The sequence below is a fragment of the Dendropsophus ebraccatus genome, chromosome 15 (assembly GCF_027789765.1).
Source record: "Dendropsophus ebraccatus isolate aDenEbr1 chromosome 15, aDenEbr1.pat, whole genome shotgun sequence".
Classification (NCBI taxonomy): domain Eukaryota; kingdom Metazoa; phylum Chordata; class Amphibia; order Anura; family Hylidae; genus Dendropsophus; species Dendropsophus ebraccatus.
Genome location: NC_091468.1, coordinates 30,007,619 through 30,034,899, shown reverse-complemented (window position 1 = coordinate 30,034,899; position 27,281 = coordinate 30,007,619). Strand labels below are relative to the sequence as shown.

The window sequence follows — 27,281 nt, the reverse complement described above, 5'->3', positions numbered from 1 at the left end:
GGGAGGGAGTCGGGCATAAAATATATCAGGAAAGACTTAAGGTTTGAATTTGTATAGTCTGGAGGAAAGAAGAGAAAGGGGGAACATGATTGAAACTTTTAATTATGTTAAATTACTAAATAAGGTTCGGGGGAAGTGTTTTTAGAGTTTTAGAGTGAGATGTTAGTTGGGGGAAAGATCAGAAGCAATGTGAGAAAATATTACTTTATTAAAAGAGTAGTAGATGCTTGGAACAAACGTCCAGCAGATGTGGTTGATAATTCTACAATAACAGAATATAAACATGCCGGGGATAAACATATATCTATCCAAAGATAATAAGAAGAAGGTAATACTAAAAGGGCAGACTAGATTTTTCTTCTACAATCTTCTGTTTCTAACTTCAGTAGAAAAATATCTTTCAAATCATCTGGTGTCAGAAAGCTATATAGATTTGCAATTTGCAATCTCCAATCTTCAAGTACTTAGCAGCTATATGTCCTGCAGGAAGTGGTGTATTCTCTACAGTCTTACACAGTGCTCTCTGCTGACACCTCTGTTCATGTCAGGAACTGTCCAGAGCAGGAGATGTTTTCTATGGGAATTTGCTCCTGCTCTGGACAGTTCCTGATGTGTACAGGGGTGGCAGCAGAGAGCACTGTGTTAGACAGGAAACAATACACCACTTCCTGCAGGACATACAGCAGCTGATACTGGACTGGAAGACTTGAATTAAAAATCTATAACACTTGTTGACACTAATTGATTTGAAGGAAAAAACCATTACACTATCATAATTACAACTTCTGGCCTCATTGCTCCTGTAGGCAAAGTGAAAGTAGATTATTTTTATGACATTTCTGGATTTTTTGGCCCTCTAGGCTCTAAGCCATGATAGCTGAGGATCTCTTTGATAATGTTCCTTCTTCTAAATCGTTGTGAACACATATGCATGTTAGCTTTCTTTTTTCTTTCATTTATATTTACTAACTTGTTTTTTAAAAAATATTTCTTCTAAAACAGGTTTATAGCATTCTCACAATCTTTTTTTTTTTCTTCTTTTTTTACAGAGTAAGATGGAAACAGATAACAGCAAATCCAAGTCAGAAAAAGATGAAAACTGCCCGAAACAATGCAGACTATTTTCACGACCTTTATTCCAGTCATGTGATTTGGACGAGTCACCATTTGATTCTTCAGAAAGTAAAAATTCTGGCTCAGGTCCATTGAAGCCATTAGAAATTACTTCTATTTTGAATGGTCTTCAAGGTACATATAACATAATAGCACAAAAGATAAGAACATTCATAGGAGCAGACCAGGCAGCAGTCCACGCCTCTGATTTATTCATTAAAGGGAGCCTATCTTCAGTTTCATGCTGTCTGAACCTCGGGTAGCTTGAAACACTTAAAAGGCTTCCTTTGTACAATGGTATATTTTATACTCTGAACCACTGCAGTGTTTCAGAGAAATAATGCTCACAACACTGTCCAGCGGCAAGTCACTGGGGTGGTCCCTGATGACTTCTACCATGTTTCTCCAAAAATAAGACATTATTTTATTTTTTTCATTGAAAAAGGCATAGGGCTTTTTTTTTAGGTAGGTCTTATTTTCCGAGAAACACAGTATGCCTTTACACTGTAGCCCCACTCTATACGGTAGTTAGCCACCAATACTGTATGTCCCACTGTTGTTAGGCTCCTTTGATGTAAGTCCCTCTGTAGTTCTTCTCCCATACTGTATAATCTCCCTCTGCAGTTAGTCCCCATACTGCCCCCCCCCCCATCTTCTTACCACTCCTGCCTCTCCTGCAGCTTGTATTGAGAAGTTGGGGGCAGGGCATAACAAGTCCGGCACAGATTGGCTGATGCTCAGCACCCAGTGTCAGGGATCTGGTCAGCTGACTGTAACTAGGACCTTTTTTTTTTCTTTTTTTTTTAAATGAAGCTAGCTCTTATTTTCAGAGAAACACAGTCATCCTTTCTCCACATTTAGTCATCCTAAATTTATTGATCTCTCCCCATTTAAGTATTTAAAAAAAATTAAGCAGAGTAAGGCTACATTCACACTTTCCGTAAGTTTGCTTGGTAATGTGGATCTGCAGTTATAGACAAACTTAAGGCCAATTGATTTCTATTGGGCTTTTTCACACTGTCCATAGTTTTTTAGATCTGTAATCCGTGTTTTACGGATTCACGATAATTACTGACAAGTTCTAGTACAGACCATATACGAATGCAGTACGGACAATTCTTTTGCGGATTGCGGATGATTGCAGAGATCATATACAGTCCTGAAAAACTACTGAACATAGTTTGAATGTAGGCTAGGAAAGCATAATATAGAAGACAGAGTAGCAGCATGTTGGGAAAACAGTGATCACTAAAATCTATGACCAGTACTGGTAGGTTTTACTTAGAGCACAGTTACCTTCTGTATTACTTCCATCAGCCTAAGGTTCTTTTTAGTTTTTATCCTTAAATGTTTTTTTGTTTTTTTTTTATCTCATTCAATCTATTTTGATGGGTCCTAGTAAAACTGTTGTCATTTTAGAGTTATCACTAGTAGTTGTAGTTTACCATCATCATATGAAAAATAATAATCTGTTGCCAGAGTATGAACTATAGTAACTCTGATTAATTTAGGGTCCTTTTACATAAGCCAATTATCAGCAGATCGGAACGCTCACTGCCAAAAATAGTTTTATGTTAAAGGGCAGCGATCAAAAAAACGAGTTCCACAGCTGATTACAACTTCTGCTTGGCCAGTGAAAGGGAAACTATTAGCAGGTTTGTCCAAATGATCCTGCTGATATCTCCCTGCATCTGTGTACCTCATCCTTCTGGTGGCTGTCTTCTTTTCTTTGTTGGTCCAATTGTTGTTGAGAACTTTCATAAAAAATAATAGGTAAATGAGCTTGTTAGGAGCACTGGAGGCGTTCCTCGGCCCTCCAGTGTTAATAATTGCCCCAGTGCTCCTAACCAGCTCATTTACATATTACTTTCCTTCTCAAAAATGGCAAAGCCACCAAAGAAAAGACTAATGCCGGAAAGATGAGGTAGGCGGCTATAGAGAGATATTAACAGGTTTGTTTGTACCTGCTGAGTTTCCTTTTAAATCATTGTTAGTCAGCCTCACAGCTAACTATGATGAAGTAAATAAGTTTCATGAACATTACATTGATCGTTCACCTGGCCTGGCTGCACATAGGACTGAGCTTGGTAAAAGACTTTGCTTGCATCATTAGGTCAACCTGTGTAAAAGGGCCCTTATCTTACTTTTACTTTTCCAGAGATCACTCTGGAAAAGAGAGCAATTGGCGTTGGCAGTCAATGATTTTCAAACTTGCTGAAAGACAACAATCAGCCGATGTTCGGCTCCTCGGCTGATCGTTGTCTTTATTACATGGGGCGATGTCTGACCGATTTTGCCTGATGGGGCAGATAATTGCTCCTTATAATAGGGCCCTTACTCTTGTTTTTACTTATAGAACTAGTTGACAGAAATGTTCCTGTAGTCGTGCTTAAACACTAAATTCAATTGTACTAGACACGTCATAGCATAGCCATACACTTTCGCCCAACAGATGGCATATGTGAGTCCTTTTGGCATCTCCTAGACTGGTATATATCATATTTTGTGCAGAGGCATTGCATAGAAAAGGGTAACATACAGTGTTTTTTTTTTGTCTGGTTGATGTATGTGTATACTTGTCAGAGACTTCTATTGAAAGTGTATGTTAGGAAATCCTCCCGCAGTATACCTATTCAGGTATCCTTGGATACGACCACACCAGGTCAATAATGACCCGGCTTAGTTGTATTCCTCGATACCAAACTTCCGTTGGCAGAATGGATTTCACGTCAATCGGGTGAGCATACTTGTTCATGACAGGTACGCTTTAATGTAATAACTGTAATCTGGTGAGTATTGATCTGAGTGATATGTACTTTTATGTCTTCTTTATACACAATTTGATCTTTCTACAGCAGTTGCTATATGTGTTTTATATATATGTATACATATACATCACATCACTTCTTGCAGCTACGGAAAATTCTGCAGATGACAGTGAAACCGATCAAAAAACGAGCATTACTAAGAGCGACATGACTACACAAACAGAAGAGAACGGTGTCACAGGAATGGAAGAAAATTACTTTAGAGTAAACAGTAAAAAAATCGATTCAAAACACTCGGCTGTGAAACAAGAGAAGGAGTCTACAGATGACACAGACTCTGAACTGGAGACTCCAAGACGGAAAAAGCTTGTTAAAGACTTTGTAGATAAAGTAACCAAATCACAGTCTAAATGTGGCAGGAAAAAAACAGTAGATTGTGGAAAACTCTTAACTTCGAACTTAAAGGATGAAAATAACAAATTCAAAGAGACGCTTGATCAGTTCGAAGTTGACCCAATCACTTCTTCTTCTGATGAGGAAACGCCCAAACCAAAAGGTTTATTTGTAAAAAAAAGCAGTTCAGATGACAAAAAGAAAACTTTACGAGCATCGAGCTTCTACACAAGCTTAGCAGATATGCAGGAAAAAAGAACAAAACTATTAAATTATTCAGAGGAAAGGGCTCGGGCTAAAGAGCGCAAAGATGTTTGGTCCAGTATTCAAGGACAGTGGCCTAAAAAGACTTTGAAAGAACTTTTCTCTGACTCTGATACAGAAGGAGCAGCATCTCCACCTCGTGTGAATCGAGATGATGCTTCTCTTAATTCGACTGCCCAGCCAGTCAAAGATGAAAGTAGAGATTTGTCAGCAGAGTTTCTAAAACCTATAACTGATGGCATTGAGTTTAAAGCAGCTGATGAGAAAACAGTTGAGTTTGGTGATAAAAAAGTTGACTTTCCCAGCAGTGGTAGTAATTCAGTGCTGAATACACCCCCTACGACGCCAGAGTCCACCTTATCTTCAAGTGAATACAGAAGAACACAGTCAACCATTGAAAGCCTGGAAAATGTGGAAACGAACCAAGAGGAAGTTGAAAGCATGAAGAGTGAAACAAATAGCACAATTGAAGTAGACAGTGTTTCTTGTGAATTACAAGATCTGCAGTCAGAGGGAAATCTTTCACCTACTGGATTTGATGCCAGTATCAGTTCCAGTAGTAGTAACCACTTGGAAAATGAGAGCAAAGAAAAAGGTAAGGATTATGTACAGTAAATCAGCTACTATGCAAGCGTTCACATCTGTGTTAGAATTTACATAGTTAAATATTTAGTAAGGTTTAAGGAAGATAAGAGAAACAACCTATAACCCTACTGTGCTGACCTAGAGAAAGGCAAATAACCTCATGAGCCAGATGCCAATTGCTCCATCACTGGGAGAAATATTCCTTCCTGACTCCAGTATGCCAGAATAAATCCCTAGATCAGCGTCCTATCACATGTAATCTAGTGCCCACAACTTGTAATATTATATTTATGGAGAAAAAAATCCAGGCATCCCCTAAACTTATTTAATCAAGTAGCCATGACAACATGATGTGGCAGAGAGTTCCATAGTCTATTTGCTCTAACAGTAAAGAATCCCCGTCTATGCTGATGGTGAAACCTTATTTCCTTCTGACATAGAGGATGCCCCCTTGTCATGGTTACAGACTTAGGTGTAAGTAGATCACTAGAAAGATCTCTGTACATATATTTGTACATTGTGATCAGATCGCCCCTAAGACGTCCTTTTTGTAAACTAAATCTGATAAACTGTCTTGGTATGCATCCTTCTTATATACGGTTGCTCGGTGCTGTACATTTCATATGTGTTCTGACCAGGCAAAACTTTGTTCTCATCTTTAGCATTTTGGCCTCTTTAGATGCATCCCATGATGTTATTAGCCTTTGCTCCCGCTTGCTGATTACTACCCCCAATACCCCCAGGTCCTTTTCAGCGCTGTTAGAAAATTCTGTTGCAGATTTTGTCAAAGATCCCACACAGAATAACACAGCATGTAGTTTTGTCCAGGAGAATGCCGAAAACCATGACAGAATGCACTTACTAGGCTTTGCTCCCACTTGCCAGAACCCGACTCAACACTGATAAGGGGCAAATACCTTGAAACAGCTGTCTGTGGATAGATGGATGGTTGTTTCTTCCCTGAGGAAGATCTGGCTAGCTTACTGACATTGAGATACACACGTTGGTGTCTCTGCAGTATTTTTGCATATTTGACTTCCCAGGGGCAATGTTCCTAGATGCCCTGACGTTGAGAAACACGTGGTGATGTCTCTGCAGTGTTTTGGTTGATCTCCCTGAGGTCAACCATTGTTTTTTTAAATGCATCCTTTTAAAGAGAACCAATCACGCTAAAATTGGCCACAAAGCTAAGGGCCCTATTCCACCGGACGATTATCGTTTGCATAATCGTTAACGATTTAACAATCTCAAACGACCGCTATTGCAAAAGACCTGAAAACGTTCACTCATTTCCATGGAACGATAATCATTACTTATGATCGTATTTGCGATCGTTTTCTCATCGCTATTTCTTCGCTACTGCGTTCGTATCTACTGCAAATGACCGAACAACGTTTTGCGAACGAGCAACAATAAAAATAGGTCCAGGTCTTATGAAGCGATCAAAGATTTCTCGTTTGGTCGTTAATCCTTAACTGCATTTCAACCGAACGATTATCGTATAGATTTGAACGATTTAACGAGATTCTGAACGATAATTGTCCAGTGGAATAGGGCCCTAAGGAAACGTGCCGGTACATCACCCAGCACGCTTCCCAAACATACCCCTGTAGCCTGCGTCCCCTGTACATATAGACCGCAAAGTTAGTTCAACAATCTCTCCTGCGCTGTATGTAAATTACCAGCTAAGTAGTCACGGTGGGCGTGTGGCTGGTCTATTAGTCACGGTCCTGGGCGGGTTCAGGCGGGGGGAGAAGCCACTGCTGTACCACGCCGCGCAGACGCAGTACAGCAGCGTCTTCTCTGGCTGCACTGCGCATGTGCAGCATAGTAAAGACGTCGGCGTCGCAGACATGCAATGCCGCCCCCCGGGTGACATCAGCATGCGGCGCTTTCCAACACCCCCAGAGGGGCATGATTACAGCGCCGAAACCAGCCCAGGACCATTACTAATAGACCAGCCACACGCCCACTATGACTACTTGGCTGGTAATTTACATACAGCGAGATTGTTAAACTAACTTTGCGGTCTATATGTACAGGGGACGCAGGCTACAAGGGTATGTTTTGGAAGCGTGCTGGGTGATGTACCAGCACGTTTTCTTAGCTTTATGGCCAATTTTAGCGTGATTGGTTCCCTTTAACGGCTTCTCAATTCTCTTGATTTTTACGCACATTCACATCCATGAAAGGGGTTATACAGGTTCTTCTAGAAACACCACCACTCTTGTCTTCAGTTTGGGTGTGGGGTTTTACAGTTTAATTCCGGTGAAGTGAATGGAGCCAAATTGTAATACCACACAGGACAGGGGAGGCACTGTTTTTGTAAAAAACTACCTGTGTTTTTTGGATACATTTTTTATTATTATTATTATTTATTTATAAATACAATAGATAGGCAACAGGCAGGAACAAAACAAGATCAGAAAACATTACATGAAGGCAAAAGACAGACTGGTACATGGGGGAAGAGGACCCTGCCCGCGAGGGCTTACAATCTATAGGGTATAGGGAGAGAAACAGGAGGTAAAGTGCAGCCATTCAAGTGTGATGCAGAGTTATTGTATGTTGTAGCCTAGTTTGAAGAGGTGGGTTTTCAGGTTACTTTTGAAGGACTTGATGGTGGATGAGAGACTGATGTGTCTGGGTAGCGAGTTCCAGAGTATGGGGGAGGCTCGGGCAAAGTCTTGGAAGCGGTTGTGCGAGGTACGAACAAGGGGGGAGTCGAAGGTTGGTTGAGGGACGGTAGTGGGATATCAGGTCAGAGATGTACAGAGGTGACAGGTTGTGGATGGCCTTGTACGTCATGGTCAACAATTTAAAGTGAAATTGGGCAATGGGGAGCCAGTGGAGGGATTGGCAGAGGGGAGAGGCAGAGGCAAAGCGAGGGGAAAGGTTGATTAGTCGGGCGGCAGAGTTAAGGATAGACTGGAGGGGATCAAGGGAGTTAGCTGGAAGGCCAGAGAGGAGGATGTTACAGTAGTCCAAGCGGGAGATAATGAGAGCATGTACCAATAGTTTGGTGCAGTCAGGGGTGAGGAAAGAGCGGATTCTGGAAATGTTTTTGAGGTGAAGGCGGCAGGAGGTGGTCAGGGCCTGAATATGTGGTTTAAGGACAGGGCAGAGTCAAAGGTGACCCCAAGGCAGCGGACTTGGGGGACAGGGGACAGAGTGCAGCCATTGATAGTGATTGACAGATTAGAAGGCATTTTACTAACATCTTTTAGATACATTAGTATTTTGAAGTTCCATAGGTTTGTAGTTCTGTTCTGTTACAATCATCATCTTCTTATTCTATTACAAATAGGCCTAAAAAGACTTGCAGAAGATAACGGTGACCATATTGAAAATTGCACAGTGAAGAAGCTCAAAAGAAACCACAAGTCTGTTACTCATAAACGGAAAATTTGTAAGTATATTTATTTCATTGTTTTTGTATATTCTTCATTGTAGGAATGGTATAATTTACAATAATTAGGCTGGATTTACACAGTTTGATCAGTATTTTTAACCAAATCAGGAGTGGGTTCCAAATACTGACCAAAATATTATGTATAACTGCTGCCTATAAACACAGATCCATTATAAGTTAACCATTACAAAAATAACTTGATCAAAAACACACATCCATTTTCACTCCCACCAACACCACTACCACCGTTCCCACATATAGTCCTTGAATGTAATGGGAGGTATGTATATGTATGTATGTATGAATATATATAATTTTTTTTTTTTTTTACAGTCATCAGCCATTGGGCACGCATTGATATTACACGTAGCGATGCTACACGATCAGCCCATAATCATTGTCATCGTCTTTATTACATAGGACAATGATCTGCCAAATTGCCTTGGTTCGGCAGATTATCGCTCCGTGTAAGGGTCCTTTTACACACACAGAATTTTGAAGCCAAAGCCAGGTACAGACTATAAACAGGGAACAGGTCATAAAGGAAAGATTTAGATTTCTCCTCTTTTCAAATCCATTCCTGCCTTTGGCTTCAGAAATCTGTCAAATTATCTGTCAGATATCTGTGTGTGTAAAAGGACCCTTGTAGGGGGCCATAGATGCCTTTTGGTTCTTCCAAAAAGCAAACAGGCGATTACTCCCTAAGGATGAGGAGGGAATTGAAAATAGAAAAAAATACATTAAAATGTTCTAGTCTTTAATAGGTTAAAAGAGTTAAATACCTGTTTGGGGTTGTGGGAGAGAGACACCAGGATGTGAAGAAAGGGAAATGTGCCTGTGTAGAAGCGGTAAGCATGGAGCTAGTAGCTGGAAGTGGGATTCCTTCCATTTGCATTTTGCATTCCTGGGACATTTATTTTCATCAGATCGTTGTGCCAAAGATGCTCTTACATTTAATTTTATTTTTAAAGCGACTCTGTACCCACAATCTGACCCCCCAAACCACTTGTACCTTCGGATACCTGCTTCTAATCCAAGTTCTGTCCTGGGGTTCGTTCGGCAGGTGATGCAGTTATTGTCATAAAAAAAACAATTTTTAAACTTGCAGCTTCGTTCCCTACATTGTGTATGGATTAGGCTGGCACCACCTCTCCGTCCCTCCTCCCCACCCTCTTCATCATTAGAAATGCTCCAGGCAGATTGTCTCCTGTGTGAACATTGCACAGGTGCGCCCATGTTCAGTATTCACAAAGCTGCCGAATAGTAGACAATCTGCCTGGAGCATTCCTAATGATGGAGAGGGTGGGGAAGGGGGACGGAGAGGTTGTGCCAGCCTAATGCTTACACAATGTAAGCCGTGGCCATAGGGCACGAAGCTGCACGTTTAAAAGTTGTTTTTTTTATGACAATAACTGCATCACCTGCCGAACGGACCCCAGGACAGATCTTGGATTTAAAGCAACTATCCGAAGGTACAATCGGTTTGGGGGGGTCAGATTGTGGGTACAGAGTCGCAGATGCAAATTTATAGTTCTAAAAATGTTTAGTTGCCCTTCAGTTGCATTGCGGTTGGCCATTTGCAGTAAGTATGTAGGGGCATATTTTGTATTCTTACTGCGCCATTATTTTGGCTAATTTGATGTTTTTGTGCACAGTGTAAATTTTTAAGTAACATTTATCAAGACACAATTGCACAATTAGGCCTGTGCAGCTAATGATACATTTTTAACAAGGTCTGTGTGTTTTTTGCACAGCACAGGAAAAATGCACAGACACAAAGTAAATTGCGCAGATGATAAATGTACTGAAATGCTGTGTTTTTTTTAAAGTGCTTTTTAGTAGTTACAACCCAATAGCTAAATGACTAAAACAGGCAAGTATTTAAAAAAACAAGAAATAGAACAACCTACTGCATACAGCCAACTGCAACACACCCTGAAAGGGGAAATCTAGCGATATACATATTTGTAAATTACTTCTATTTCAAATTCTCTGCATTCAAATACTTAGCAGCTGCTGTATGTCATGCAGGAAGTGATGTATTTTTTCTAATCTGACACATTACTCTCTGCTACCACCACCAGGAACTGTCCAGAGGAGGAGAGGTTTTCTATGGGGAGTTGCTAATGCTATGAACAGAGGTGGCAGCAAAGACCACTGTGTCAGGCTGAAAAGAATACACCTCTTCTTGCAGAACATACAGCAGCTGATAAGTACTAGAAGACTGAGATTTTTATTAGAAGTAATTTACAAATCTGTATAACTTTTGGACAGCAGTTGATCTGAAATTTATTTTTTCTGGAGTACCCCTTTAAGGTGTAAACACATTGCACTTCCATTATTTACTATTGGAAACTGATGTAGTTACAAACCTCAGTGCAATGCAGTCCAATTTTCCCTAATTAACTCTTAGAGTTTTGGTCCACACACAATGCATTATAGTTGCCTCTTAAGATTCTTATTAGAAACACAATTGAAGTGGGTTGATCCAAATAGTTAAAATGTGTGGGCTTCCTTATGTACAACTACAGTATTCAGTATTTCTCCATGATACTACTATACTGTGTTACTGTATAAAAATCCTAGTATCAGTGCTAAGCTCAGTTCCATTTGTCTTTCCTCCAGCTAATACCAGTGATAGTGAAGACCTTTCTGGTGGGGAAAGTCTTTCAAAACATCAGACTTCAAGGTCATTTTCTGGAGCAACATCGAAACATACCAAAATGTCTCAAGGATTGTCTACCCCAGGAAAATATGTCAAAACAAGAGAGAGAGAATCATTTCCAAAGGAATATAATGATCGTCTACCTAAAGTCTACAAGTGGAGCTTCCAGTTATGTATGTATATTGTTCTGCTATGAATGGGGTAAAAATAGTCTCCTTATTTGTAGTGTCGAGAAAATCAATTTTATTTAAAGAAATAAGAAGTATAATACAAGGCTTTTGGGACTTTTTCGGCCTCCAGAAATATTAACACACAATAAACAAAACATGTAGCTGCAGTCCAGTACGAAATTGGAAAAATAAAAGTACAACATACGTCATGCAGTCACATAGGGATATAGTAAGAAATATCTTTCACATAAGCTAATGAGGAATGACTGTCCAAGCACGTCCACCACCAGCTGAACCACCTGTGACCACAATGTCTGTACTATGGGGCAGGAACACCAAATATAATGCATATTGCCAATAGCATTGCACCGTCGAAAACAGAGTGGAGATACCTTAGGGTTTACAGCATGCAACCTAGCAGGGACATAATATGCCCTATGAAGAATCTTAAGGGCAGTCTCAGCTAGTGCTACCTGCCAATTCCCTTTGTTAAGTAGCTCACTACTAGTTTTCCATTTCAACGGAGACATAGTTAAATGCAAGTTGTGCTGTGCTGGCCCCTATACTGCAAACTGCACGAGCCGGTTCTCTCCTCTCCCTGCATACTCACCCCCCTCGGTCCCTCCATAGGTTATAATGTACACAGCAAACCTGTCTTCACTTTGCTTCTCTGCAACAGATAAGAAGTGAGGGGGGAGGAGGCTGGAAAACTGCCTTGTCTGCACAGAAGGAAGCTCTTTTGCCTTTAAAGGGGTTTTATAAAATCTAAAATCCTTAGAATAATCCACCAGTATGAAATCAGTGACTGGGTAACCCCCTACTCATCAGTACCTTACTGGTTCCCGCGTGCACTCCTCCCCTATTACAGCTGTTGAAATTTTGATCTTAGCAAACCCCTTTAAGTATTATAATCATTACCTTGTAAAATATTTACTTTTATTTGCAGCTGACCTGGAAAACATGTCAAGTGTTGAACGCATTGCATTTCTTCAGGAAAAACTTCAGGAACTTCGCAAACATTATCTGTCATTAAAATCTGAAGTAGCTTCCATTGATAGAAGAAGAAAGCATTCTAAGAAAAAAGAAAGAGAAAGTATGTGTTTGTTTGTTTACATTTTTTAAATATTGAACTGTTACCCTTGTTGTAGTCCTCTCAGATACTAGATTGATCTGATAAACCTGCCTTGGCTGTCAGAGGATTCTCCCAATATACAATACTGATAGACATCATACCAATCCTCATAGTTATTGATAAAATAAGGAAATATTCTTACACCATGGCTGCTACATGCAGATAAAACCAGGCCCACATACTATGATCAATGGTGCAGGTGTCTTGACAGTAATAGTGATGGTAATGGCAGAAAGCCTCAGTAAGGCGGCTGTCAAACACAGATGTGCTTTTTTGTTTTGTTTTTTTAAGCTGCCACTGCAGTTTTTGAGCCAAAACCAGTGGTGGACCCAACACTTTTAAATCTACTCTTAGTTTTGGTTCAAAAGTTTTTATGCCACAACCAGAAGTGGGTCCAATAGGAAAGAAAAGTAAATGCGCTCCCTCTATGTTTCCAATCCTATTTTAATCCACTTCTGGTTTTGGCGCAAAAACTGCTGTGTGTGTGTGTTTCCAGCCTTAAAAACAAAACAAAAAACACTGCTGTGTGTGAAAATAGCCTAAGTGGTGCCCCTGCAAAGCCTTAGTGGTGAGGTTACTTATGCAACCTCTTTAAAGGGGTAATCAAGTGAAAAAAATGGGTGTCAGAAAATGCAGGAGATTTGTAATTTACTTCTGTTTATAAATCTCCAGTCTTCCAGTACTTATTAGCTGATAAATGACCTGCAGGAAGTTGTTCTGTCCGTGACAGGAACTGTCCATAACAGAAGCAAATCCCCATAAAAACCTCTCATGCTCTTCAGACTGGAAAGAATACACCACTTCCTGCAGGACATATAGCAGCTGATAAGTACTGAAAGATTGGAGATACTGGAGATTTTTAAATAGAAGTAAATTACAAATCTCTGGCATCAGTTAATTTTTTTTTTTTTTTTTTGCTGGAGAACCCTTTTAAAGGAAAAGTGGGAAGTGGGAACAGCTGATCAGTTGCTTTTTACACTGGGGAAGGGTATACAGCCACTTCATACACCCTCCCCTAGTATAATTACATGTAGACCTGCTTCATACATCTTCCCCTAGTATAATTACATGTAAAGCCACTTCATAACAGTCCCCTCAGCATTATTACATGTGAAGCTACTTAATACAACCCCCAGTATAATTACATGTAGAGCTGCCTTATACACCCTCCCCCCAGTATAATTACATGTACAACCACTTAATTTACCCTCCCCCAGTATTATCACATGTGGCCTCCCCCCCAGTATAATAACATGTACAACCACTTCATGCACCCTCCTTTCAATATTATAACATGTGGAGCAGCTTCATACACCCTCCCCCAGTATAATTACATGTATAGCCACTGCATATACCCTCCCCCAGTATAATTACATGTACAGCCACTTCATACAACCTCCCCTAGTATATTAACATGTACTGCCACTTCATATACACTCTCTCTCCCAGTAGAGCCACTTTATACCCACCCAGTATTATTGCATATAGAGCAGCTTCATACACCCTTACTCCAGTATAATCACACGTAGAGCCTCTTCATGCACCCTCCCCCAATAAAATTACATGTATAGTTACTTAATTGACCCCTACATTATAATCATAGGGCCAAATCACACACCCTTTCCTTCAGTCTAATTACATGTAGAAGGGTGTCGGCACAGTACGGCGGTTTTATACACCCTGCCCTCCAGTATAATTGCATGTACAGCCACTTCATACACTCTCTCCCCCAATATAATTACATGTAGAGCCGCTTCATAACCATACCAGTATAATTAAATGTAGAGCCGCTTCATAACCCCCCCAGTATAATTACATGCAGAGCCGCTTCATATCCCATTAGTATAATTACATGTAAAGATGCTTCATAACCCCCAGTATAGTTACATGGACTGCCACTTCATACACTCTCCCCCCAGTATAATTACATGCAGAGCCGCTTCATAACCCCCCAGTATAATTACATGCAGAGCCGCTTCATAACCCCCCAGTATAATTACATGTAGAGCCGCTTCATAACCCCCCTGTATAATTACATGTAGAGAGCTTCATAACCCCCCCAGTATAAATACATGAAGAGCCGCTTCATAACCCCCCCTAGTATAATTACATGTAGAGACGCTTCATAACCTCCAGTATAATTACATGTAGACCCCGCTTCATAACCCCCCTAGTATAATTACATGTAGAGCCGCTTCATAACCCCCCCAGTATAATTACATGTAGAGCCGCTTCATAACCCCCTTAGTATAATTACATGTAGAGCCGCTTCATAACCCCCAGTATATTTGCATGTAGAGCCGACTTATAACCCCCCAGCAGCCACTTCATAAACTCTCCCCCCAGTATAATTACATGTAGAGACGCTTCTTAACCCCCCAGTTTAATTACATGTAGACCCCACTTCATAACCCCCTAGTATAATTACACGTAGAGACGCTTCATAACCCCCCATTATAATTAAATGTAGAGCCGCTTCATAACCCCACTAGTATAATTACATGTAGATACTCTTCAAACCCCCCCAGTATAGTTATATGTACAGCCGCTTCATACACTCTCCCCCCCCAGTATAATTACATGTAGAGCCGCTTCATACCCCCTAGTATAATTACATGTAGAGCCGCTTCATACCCCCCAGTATAATTACATGTAGAGCTGCTTCATACCCCCCAGTATAATTTCATACACCCTTGCCTCCAGTATAATTACATGCAGAGCTGCTTCATATCCGCCTAGTATAATTACATGTAAAGACGCTTCATAACCCCCAGTATAGTTGCATGGACAGCCACTTCATACACTCTCCCCCCAGTATAATTACATGCAGAGCCGCTTCATAACCCCCCAGTATAATTACATGTAGAGCCACTTCATAACCCCCCTGTATAATTACATGTAGAGAGCTTCATAACCCCCCCAGTATAATTACATGTAGAGCCACTTCATAACCCCCCTAGTATAATTACATGTAGAGACACTTCATAACCCCCCCAGTATAATTACATGTAGAGCCGCTTCATAACCCCCCTAGTATAATTACATGTAGAGCCGCTTCATAACCCCCTTAGTATAATTACATGTAGAGCCGCTTCATAACCCCCCAGTATATTTACATGTAGAGCCGCTTCATAACCCCCCAGTATATTTACATGTGCAGCCACTTCATACACTCTCCCCCCAGTATAATTACATGTAGAGACGCTTCTTAACCCCCCAGTTTAATTACATGTAGACCCCACTTCTTAACCCCCTAGTATAATTACACGTAGAGACACTTCATAACCCCCATTATAATTAAATGTAGAGCCGCTTCATAATCCCACTAGTATAATTACATGTAGATACTCTTCAAACCCCCCCAGTATAGTTACATGTACAGCCGCTTCATACACTCTCCCCCCAGTATAATTACATGTAGAGCCGCTTTATACCCCCCAGTATAATTACATGTAGAGCCGCTTCATACCCCCCCAGTATAATTACATGTAGAGCTGCTTCATACCCCCCCAGTATAATTTCATACACCCTTGCCTCCAGTATAATTACATGTACAGCCACTTCATACACTCTCCCCCAGTATAATTACATGTAGAGCCGCTTCATAACCCCCCTAGTATAATTACATGTAGAGCCGCTTCATAACCCCCCAGTATATTTACATGTATAGCCGCTTCATAACCCCCCAGTATATTTACATGTGCAGCCACTTCATACACTCTCCCCCCAGTATAATTACATGTAGAGACGCTTCTTAACCCCCCAGTTTAATTACATGTAGACCCCACTTCTTAACCCCCTAGTATAATTACACGTAGAGACACTTCATAACCCCCATTATAATTAAATGTAGAGCCGCCTTATAACCCCACTAGTATAATTACATGTAGATACTCTTCAAACCCCCCCAGTATAGTTACATGTACAGCCGCTTCATACACTCTCCCCCCCAGTATAATTACATGTAGAGCCGCTTTATACCCCCCAGTATAATTACATGTAGAGCAGCTTCATACCCCCCCAGTATAATTACATGTAGAGCTGCTTCATACCCCCCCAGTATAATTTCATACACCCTTGCCTCCAGTATAATTACATGTACAGCCACTTCATACACTCTCCCCCAGTATAATTAAATGCAGAGCCACTTCATACACCCTCCCCCCACTAAAATTACATGTAGAACCACTTCATATATAGACCCCAGTATAATTACATGCAGAGCTGCTTCATACACCCTTGCCTCCAGTATAATTACATGTAGAACCACTCCATACATTCTCCCCCAGTATAATTACATTTAGAGCTGCTTCATAACCACACCCCAGTCTAATTACATGCAGACCCGCTTCATACACCCTCCCCTACTATAATTTAATGTAGAGCCACTTCATACATTTCTCTTCTGTATGTAGAAGGCTTATGCATATTGGATTAATGTCATTTTTTTTTTTTTATTAATGTTTTATTGTTCACAGGTGCAGTTCTGTCCACCATGTCATCATCACCTTCTTCAAGTTCAATCACTGCAGCTGTAATGTTGACCTTAGCAGACCCATCCCTATCAACATCAACACAGAATGCAATGGCTGTTGAGTGCAGGTGACAGAGGGACTTTTCCAGGCACTTTGCACTTACTCTTGTTCAACTTGTTGAGGCCATGGACTTCTTTTTATACTTTACAGCAACGCAAGTACAGACAGGCACTATTTTCTATTGCATTTTTGATGTGTTGTCCATGCACTTAAGTGCACTTTTTATGACGTAGAGGTAAACAGATTTTCTTCAAGCAATAACTGTTTCCAACTAGACTGGGAATTCTGTTTTGCTCCTGATGCCTTCCGCTGTGGCAGGAGGAGGCTACTGTTGTATGTTATATGCTGGTTTTGCAGTAAATATATTAAGGGTCCTTTACAAAGTGCTGTGCAGATTGTAACGCAGTAGTTGTAAACAAGCTTACATTATGCCAGTTTCTTGCACTACAGACCAGGGGCATTGCTAGGCTTAAACATTTGGCCCCACATAAAACCATTTACAGCTCTGAATCTTTTGCTGGGAGAAGGGAAAATGTGCAGCTGCAGCATCTTCACCTTCAAGTGACTCTACCACCAGGCCCAGGCTGAAGCACTGGAGGCGGGCCGACCCACCCTTAGTGGGAGGAAACCCTAGCCCCTCTATGATAGGGTTCCATTGATTCTAATGGAGTTACATCATGGAGGGGCTGGAGTTTCTTCCCACTGGGGGTGGGTCGGCCCGCCTCCAGTGCTTCAGCCTGGGCCTGGTAGTACAGTCCCTTTCAGCTTTGCATTCTCCTGCCCAGGGCTGTTCTTAGTACCCCGGGCTGTTTAGTGTACCGGATAGAGATAAGTGCAACTGGAGCATGCTTGAGTCCCATCATTCGGCATTTGCATACCGGTGGCTGAAGAAGTTGGATGCTGCCCTAGGAAGTACGAGAAAACATTGGTACAGCCAATAGGGATAGTTCCAGGCTCCTGAATTTCTGTGTGCTACCACAGCTGTTGCCGGGCGTTCAGTTTGCTGTGGAAACTTTCTAACCACGTGTAAGTTCCATGCACAAACCTTACTAAAAAGAATAGGACCTGTGCACAGAGTTGCAGGGCTGTAATTGTTATTTTAAGCTGCTCTGCAGAGGCTGGCGCATACACAGCTACTGAGGGCTTCCCCCATGTACTGTATATTCTGAGTATATATAGTATTATATAGTAGACATGTCACTGGAGAAGTGTTCGAGGGGGTGTACATCTCACCTAGGGTGATATGTAGTGTGAGATGAGTTATTATTTATTGTTGCCGGGCCTGAATGTACATGGAATGGCAGGTAGGTTTGGTAGTGGGACCTGCCATTCCCTCCCCCCGATCCAGTTTGGCTCACCGTATATACTCCTCCCAGCGTACACACGGTAAACACCTGCTCTGTAGATATTAAAAAATGAGGATCTTAGCAAACTATTTCATCAAACAGAGTGTACCATGTCGCCAACGTTAAGGCGTCCTCGAGACATGGTCCCTACTCTAGCATATTCACACTAGCAATGGCCTCTCCTGGGCTGAATAAGCCTACAACTGGGCAGATAGGAGCCAAATGATCTCTTTTATAGCACCCTTGAGACATGGGTGGAGTGCAGGCCAACAGGAGGTAGCCACACACCCCACATTCAACAGAAAAAAAGGGAAAATTGGCCGCACATCTATTCACACTGCAGGTTGCATGCTGCTCGTGGCTTAAGTACAGACAAAAAACAGAAGGTGCAGCAGCAACTCACAGGTGCAAGGGCTCACCGTATATACTCCTCCCAGCGTACACACGGTAAACAACTGCTCTATAGATATTAAAAAATGAGTGTACCATGTCGCTAACGTAAAGATATATATATATATATATATATATATATATATATATATATATATATATATATATATATATATATTGTTAGTGGTCCCTCAACATACAATATTATTTGGTTCCAGGACAACCATTGTATGTTTAGTGAAAAATAAGCAGATTACTAATATGGATAAAATCCTTACATACAACAGTCAGAAATAGCTACTGAAGCCTACTGTAAATTCCTTTCTATGTAGAGGACAGGAACATTTTCAGGGTCCTGTACAGATCACACAAGGTCCCAGAAAAAAATTAAATGAAACTGCCATCACCTGGTTCCCAAAGGAGCAGCTCATCCTAGCACAGGTAAAGTGCAGTACAAGACATGTAGTATTGATAAGGCAAGATTTACATTTTATCTCCCTTATTCCCAAGTGACTATCCCTGTCCAAATTAAGTAGCGATAAGGACATGACACCAGGCAAAAAGACTGTATATCCTCTTCACTCAGCTGAGTTTAGGAGTGCGCACTCACCCTTTATTTGGTTTCACATGAAATATATATAAATGTTTAATGCAGGCGGGGTTTTAAGCCCCAAGACACATACATGTCACACTCTGATTGGTTAGTCCATAAATGGTCAGTAGTATCCTGTCCTGCGCCGTCAGGCTGGCGCAACGTGATGTTTAGCATAAGTTGTTTATATAACAGTATCGTTCTTGTGTCTGTGGCTGCGATGTGGGTTCATGGTGCTTTTCTCATCAGCGTGCTGCCAGCATTCCTCCCCTCTCCTTCTTCTAGAAAAAATTATATATATATATATATATATATTAATTCTGCCATATGGCTGGAGCAGGTGTCGATTTCCACCATGATTTACAACTGCGAGCAGGCGTAAATCATGATAAATGAGGTGCGGGGGGGGGGGGGGGGGGGGATTGGGCGAGTGGGGAATACGGCAGGCATACGCGAGGGAGAAGGGGCGAATCTGCACCTTCTCCCTGGCATACAGCCCGCCGTATCTTTGTTAATTGTCCCCCTTAGTCACTAGTTGATCATGTTTAGGAATGAATGGGCCTGCTGCATGGGAATTGAATGGGCATTACGGTGCAGTATATGGGCCTGTTTACACTGAGCAAATTTGTCTATGGCCCACCGCGGAATTCCGCCACTCTGTTTGACACTGAGGCACGTGGGATTCCGCTGAATTTGCTAAGTGTGAACAGGCCCTAAGTCAGCATAGCTTTTTAACAGAATGACAATATATTAATGGTATCCAAATATGGTTTTGGAGCCCCAAAACATAATGTGAATTGTGCCATAGAATGCACTAAATAAAACCTGTTTTTAACCACAAAAAATGTTATCTTATGTGGATATTATGTTACAGAAATATCCACACAAAATCTGCATACACTCTTAGAAGCATATTTGCTGTGGACTTGCGATGCAAGTCCACAACCACACATTGGGGGGGATTTATGAAGACTGTCGTACTCTTTCTCAGCCGGATTCACTAAGAGGTGCATGTAAATCTGGCCGGTTGCACGAGTCTGCACCCGGTGTACCAAATCTTCCAGCAGGTGTAGATTTGGATCATGATTTATGCCTACTGGCAAGTGTAAATCATGAATAATGAGGCGTGCTTGGAGGCCACACCTCCTCCCCGCCATGCTGCAGGAGATACGGCAGGCATACGCCAGGCAGAAGGGGTAAATCTGCGCCTTCTCTCTGGCGTATGCCTCGTGCAGGACTTTTCATAAATATCCCCCATTGCTTTATGGCAGGTTTTTTGTTTTTTTTACGGATGTCATTTCGAGCTCAAATAATGGCTGTTTAAAAACAACAGCCATTATTCCACAAATAGCGGCCATTATTTGGGTTCGAAATAGCGGTCATCAGAGGCCAAAAAAAGTTGTAATTTTATGCCAAGTCCACACAAAACCTGTATTGCAGTGCTGGATGCATACTGGCTGCATGTTTTCCAGACAGTCCTCGGGCTGTATCCACCTTCTCAACGTAGCAGGCAGACATCGGGATTCAAAAGCTGATTTTTCGCTTTGTCTAAACTCTAACAAAGCTTGCTTCACTCATCTCTTGCCTTGAGTTATAGTGGTCTGTCTTAGTGATGGAATAATCCAGTCTGTGAATATCATGGTATGTTGGGTAGTGAAAGGGAGTAGTTATATAGGCTTGGCTGCCATATATTACTAGTCAGTTTGTATTATTCATTGTTGTGTACATAGGCACTGCACTTGGTAAATGACCCTAAATGTGTTGTGCTTTAATTGTTTTTTTTTTTCCAATAATAATATTCTTCAACAGAAACTGTTGAGTTGAAAGTGTAATGTGCGATGGTTAATGAAAGCAAACCAGTTTTTCTCTTTGCAGATGTCATTGGCTTGACTTGGCATTCGTAAAATAAAGCACAGATTGTTTGGTTCTAATAGTACTTCAGTCCAGTTATCCGTGTCCTATATTCTTCAGACATTCAGTTTGTACACTTGACATTTTTCAATAAAAATAAATGTGATGGGAAATGCGCTATAATAATGATGACTTCCGTACCTTTAACTTTCAGAGCAGAATCAGATGGACATTTTTTTACTTGTTACACATCCAAAAACTGGTGGAATTATTTGTGAGCAAATTCTGAACACTATCAGTTCTATGTTTCTCTCCGGGATGTCATTTGCCTCTTAGGCTAGGTTCGTAACTGTGCTTGTTTCTCCTCCTTAATTATGTTTGGGTAACAGAGATATGGAAATAAACTCATCAGTTTAAAGTGTATTTGAGACCACCATGTAATTGGGTTAAAGGGGAACTCCAGTAATCCCATGAAAATAAAATGTACAAAAAGCATATAGGTGAACTCACCAATTGCCCACTAATTGTTTGACACCCTTCCTACTTGTATACACTGCTCGTACCCAAAAATTCCAACTTTTTCCATTATGGCACCCAGCTGGGAAACTATATCTCCCAGCATGCATGGCACCCCAGAGCTAACTGCTGGATGTTTCAGCCCATGTTTCTTGATCTGCTTCTGCTTTTGCTTTGCACAGTAAACACAGTATCTATCCTTCTGTCTATTTGTTCATCTACATAGATTAGAGATGAAACCACAGTGTCTCTTTTCACCTATACTGCTCAGGAGAGGCTGTTGTTTCCCCGCCCTTGGCCAGGTGATTACTGTGTGATGTCAGTGGTGGGCGGGGTTACAGATGAGTTGTTACAGCTTGCCTGGTAGAGGAAGAGAACAAGATCATGTGACGACTGTCTGAGAAGGGAGGGGATGGACAGAGGAGGGGAGACAGAGTGGAGCAGGCAGTGAGGATTTTCAGCAGCTTCAGGCTGCGTTCACACTACGTATATTTCAGTCAGTATATGTATATTTCAGTCAGTATATTTCAGTCAGTATTGCAACGAAAACCAGGAGTGGATTAAAAACAGAGAAAGGATCTGTTCACACAATGTTGTAATTGAGTGGATGGCTGCCATTTAATGGCAAATATTTGCTGTTATTTTAAAACAACGGCTGTTGTATTGAAATAATGGCCGCTATTTACTGTTTTTTTTTTTTGTTTTTTGTTTTTTTTTTTTGAATTCTAAATTTTATTCATTTTCAAAATTTTCCAAAAAGATACAAGTATACCATCAGCTGTACACTTCAGAGTAAGAACACAGCACCGTCGGGTGCGCGAACTATAAGACAAAGAGCCAACATGGCTCAACATTACCAACAGAGTTTACACCGAGTAACTCCCACAACGGGGAGGCCATCTGTGAAAATGGGGGGCGACTCATCATGTGAGAGAAAAAAGAGCTGTCGCTCAGGAGTAGAGAGGAGCGAGAGGCAGTAACAAATGGAGAGGGGGGAGGGAGGGGTAAAGGGGGGAAGCTACAACACCAAGGAGCACACGAAGGGCAAGGGTGATGACAATCTGCATACACATCAACATTGGAAGAAACAAAACAGGGGAGGTGGGGGGGGAGCAAGGCACCTCACTGAGAGATGAAGGTCTTATATTCGTCGGAATCAGCGAACTGTTCCCAGTAGTACCAGGTTTGAAAGAACCTGGAGTTCCGGTCATGCAATTGGGCGGTAAGGTCCTCCATATATTTCAGGTCCTCCACCTTCCGTAACCACATAGCAACGGTGGGGGGAGCCTGTTGCCTCCAGAGGGCAGGGATACAGGCCCTGGCGGCATTGACCAGATGGCGGAGAAGGGAGCGGCGATAGCCTCTCAGCGGGATGTCCGACAGGTGCAAGAGAAACAGTGACGGAGTGAAAGGTAAAGGAGAGTCAGTAAAGGTCGAGGCAATACGCCAAACCTCTCTCCAAAAGGGGACCAGTTTGGGGCAACTCCAGAAGGTATGGAGGAGGGTCCCTTCCTCACCGCAGTTTCTCCAGCACAGGGGGGACACATCAGGAAAGATTCTGTGAAGGCGGACCGAAACCCGGTACCATCTAGAGAGAATCTTATAACCCGCCTCCTGTAAGCGGGAGGAGATGGAGGAGGTATGAGTACAAGTATAAATATGGTCCACTTGTGGGCCCGTAAATGAGATGTGTAAGTCTTGTTCCCAGGCGGTAAGGAATGGAGGAGGCGGCTGTTCCGGGGGGGAGCCCAGCACGGCGTATAGAAGGGAGAGAGAGTGTCGGAGAGGGCCCACACCAAGGCATAACGTTTCTAGCTGAGTGAGCGTGCGAGAAAAAGAGGATGGAGCAGGTAAGGAGAGTAGGAAGTGGTGCAACTGTAGGGCTCTCCAGAACCCTAAAGGGGCAGGGTCGGGGAGATCACGGAGTTCAGTAAGGGACACCCAGGCTGACCCCCGCAGAAAGTTACGTGCACGGAAGGAGCCAGCTTGGAGCCATTCCCGGAAAACAGGGTCAGCGGATCCAGCCGAAAACGAGGGGGAGCCGATGACCGGAAACAAGGGGGATGGGTGAGGAGCTAGAGAGGCCGAGGAGAAGTATTTCTGGCAGATCTTAAGAGTCGGGACGACTGCTGGAGTTGGGAAGCCAAGGAGCCGCCAACAGGGAGAGGGGGACGAGAGACATTTCAAGGCCGACCCACAGTTTTGATGAACAGTGTCGGTGCCAGTCTATAACCCTGACGAGGTGACTGGCTACATAGTAGTGAAGAATGTTGGGGAGGCCCAGCCCACCACGCGTCTTTGGCCGATACAAGACTGATTTCGCTATTCTGGGCTGTTTGTGGGCCCAGATGAACTTGGTCAGCAAAGAGGAAAGTTGTCTGAAGAAGCTCAGGGGCACCGACATCGGCAGGGCTTGAAAGAGGTACAGAAGTCTAGGAAGGATGTTCATCTTGAAGATGGAACAACGGCCGAACCAAGTGAAGGTGCCCCGGTGCCACCCAGACAAGTCCGCTTCAATCTTTTTCAGCATAGGAGGGAAATTAACCCTGAATAGATCGGAGATAGAGGGGGTAAGCTGGACTCCTAGATAGGATAGAGAGGATCTCGACCAGCAAAAAGGGAAAGATTCTGCGAGAGTGGAGGCCAGCGAGGGGGGAAAGAGAGAGGTTCAGCGCCTCGGACTTCTGAAGGTTAATTTTATAGTTGGATAAGGTTTGAAATCTGGTAAGTTCAGAGAGAAGATTGGGGAGAGAAACCGTAGGGTGGGTGAGAAAAAAGAGCAGATCGTCCGCGTAGGCCGCTACCTTGTGGGTGACCGACCCCACTCGTACCCCCGATATATTTAAGTTCTGACCTAGTCCCAAATGTTGGAGGGTGGCGGTCAGGAAGTGCCAGCCGACTCTGTCAAAGGCCTTCTCCGCGTCCGTAGAGAGGAGCATCGTGGGTGGGGTGCCAGAGTGGGCATAGTGTATGAGATTAAGGGCCCTAGTGGTGTTATCCCTGGCCTCCCGGGTGGGCATAAAGCCCACTTGGTCTAGGTGAATGATAGGTTGTAGAAGTGGAGTGAGACGGGAGGCCAGGATCTTGGAAAAGAGTTTTAGGTCGAGGTTCAGGAGGGAGATAGGGCGATAGTTCTGACAAAGGGAGGGGTCTTTTCCGTCCTTGGGGATAACGGTAATGTGGGCGCGCAGGGAGTCGAGGGGAAGATGAGAATCGGCAGTAAGGGAATTATAGGCCGCTAGAAAGTGATCACGGAGCAGGGGAGAGAAGATTTTGTAGTACGGAAGCGTAAGCCCATCAGGGCCAGGGGCCTTTCCCGACGGGGAGGATTTGATAGCCCAGTTCCACTCCGTGGATGTGATGGGGGCCTCCAATAGGGATATGCTCTCCTCCGGCAGGGAGGGGAGGCCTGAGCTCGACAGGTAATCGGAAATCGCCGAGCGCAAAGCAACCGAAGAGGACATCGAGGGTGGAAGGTTATACAGTTCATGATAATATGAACGGAAAGCGTCTGCTATGTGCGAGGTTAAAGAGAGTTTAGAGCCCGACGGAGAGGATATGAAAGGTATAAAGGAGCGAGCCCTTTGGACCCGGAGCGCACGAGCCAGAGTCTTGCCCGGCTTCTTGTCGAATTCAAAATAGTGGCGGCGGCAACGCGCCAGCGAGGCCCTGGCAGAGGAGAAGGTAAGGTCCCGGAGCTTGCTACGGAGGGCGGCCAGCTCCGCACCCACGGTCGGGGTAAGAGTCCGCTTATGACTTTTATCCAGATCAGCGATCTGGGAGACCAGTGATTTTATCTTCGCTGAGCGTTCCTTCTTAAGCCGGGATGCGAGCTTAATAAGGGTGCCTCTGATGTAACATTTGTGAGCTTCCCAGATCACTGATGGGGACACGTCGGAGGTGACGTTGGTGGAAAAGTAATTAGTTAGTTCAGTTCGCACTTCGGCGAGGACCCCCGGGTCCTTCAGTAAGGTCTCATTAAGGCGCCAGCGCCACGATCTAGGGTGCGGTAGGGGAAAAGAGAGAGAGAGGGAGATGAGAGCGTGATCCGAAAAGGAGATCGGGTCTATAGAGGCGGCGACCACACGGTCCAGATGAGAGTGGGAAACAAAAAGATAATCGATACGAGAGTAAGAATTGTGAGGGTGAGAGAAGAAAGTGAAATCTTTGTCCTGCGGGTGCAGGATGCGCCATGCATCCATCAACTGGAAGGAGTAAAGAGACCTTTTGGCGCGATGCAGGGAAGAAAAGGGGAGAGAGGAGTGTCCGGACGAAGAGTCCAGAACAGGGTCCAACGCCATATTGAGGTCCCCCCCCAAAAACCAACAGACCCTCCAAGAAATCCTCTACCGCCAGAAGACACTGATCCAGAAAGGTTGACTGGCTGCTGTTAGGGAGGTACACTGTACCGAAGGTACATAACGTAGGCCGCTATTTACTGTTATATGGCGGCCATCCACTCAATTTCAACATTGTGTGAACAGATCCTTTCTGTGTTTTTAATCCACTCCTGGTTTTCGTTGCAATACTGACTGAAATATACTGACTGAAATATACGTAGTGTGAACATAGCCTCAGGGTGTGAGTCAGGATGTGCTGCAGAAAAAACAGCATAATTTGTGTAATAAAAAGCTATTACACACAATCTTAGATTATGGGTGGGGATTGTATAGGGTTAAATTTCATTTCAGTTTTGATTTAAGTGCCCTGACGTCATATCTGTCTAGAAGTTGCTGGTGGGCTATTTGACCCCAAATACAATTTTTTAGGGGATCCATGAGTGTCAAAGAGACATTTCCTTGTGCAGTGACAAGTTAGAGATCAACCTGACAATCTCACCACACAGGTCTTTTCAAAGTCATCCGTTTATTTCTGTTTCTCTGTTCCCCGGTTGCACAGAAAAGAAAAATTGTGGTGGAGAGCCAAACACACATGTGAACCTAGCCTTTGGCGAGCATTAGTGTACATTGTACATTGCTTGGAATTATAGTTAAGGCTAGTAAACTGACTGCAGTGCTTCTATATAACCAAGACTGTTAATATAGTTTTCATTCAAACCTTCTGGCGTGTTCCATTTTACATGTTAACTTAATGTGTTTGTGTAGTTTTTATTTTTATATTAATCTTTTTTTCTGTTTTGTATTTCTGTTCCATGCTAGGTACATTTCATTTTTGTTTCATAAACCTAATACATTGGACTACAAGTGTTTTTGGAACTTTAGAAAATTTCCATTGAGCTTACAAGACATACCATATTAAGTCCAATAGGTGGTAAACAATGTACTATATTGTAAAGACATGTAAGAAAAAAACATGAAATAAAATGCCATAGTTTGTGAAACTTTTTTAAGTTTTTTTTTTTTTACTTTTTGTATGAAGAATCTGCAATCCAAGTAAACTAATAATTAATCATCAAGAACTTTTTTTAATGCTGAAAAGATGTGGTCTATCAGATCAAAAATGTTACTTTGGGAATCATTAGTTACATGTCATTGTTATATAAATTTCAAATTGTAAGTAAAAACCACAACACGTTCGATGGACAGGGG

At 42.5% G+C, this 27,281-nt stretch overlaps 1 protein-coding gene across 2 annotated transcripts in view; it reads left to right on the top strand.

The window, feature by feature from the left end:
- The window catches only part of ARID4B (AT-rich interaction domain 4B), a 123,679-nt gene extending 96,625 nt beyond the window's left edge, over positions 1-27,054 (top strand). Inside the window, exons 19-25 of one of the 2 annotated variants that reach the window (XR_011360335.1) lie at positions 1,050-1,248; positions 4,027-5,133; positions 8,431-8,532; positions 11,161-11,373; positions 12,317-12,463; positions 16,981-17,272; positions 26,892-26,932. Coding sequence is in view for 1 of the 2 variants with exons in the window: in XM_069955555.1 (XP_069811656.1) it covers positions 1,050-1,248; positions 4,027-5,133; positions 8,431-8,532; positions 11,161-11,373; positions 12,317-12,463; positions 16,981-17,104; positions 26,892-26,991 (1,992 nt within the window). In the remaining variant the exon portion in view is untranslated. Of the gene's footprint in view, positions 1-1,049; positions 1,249-4,026; positions 5,134-8,430; positions 8,533-11,160; positions 11,374-12,316; positions 12,464-16,980; positions 17,273-26,891 lie in introns of both variants that reach the window. The other variant, XM_069955555.1, reaches the window with a different exon arrangement.
- Positions 27,055-27,281: the final 227 nt, after the last annotated feature.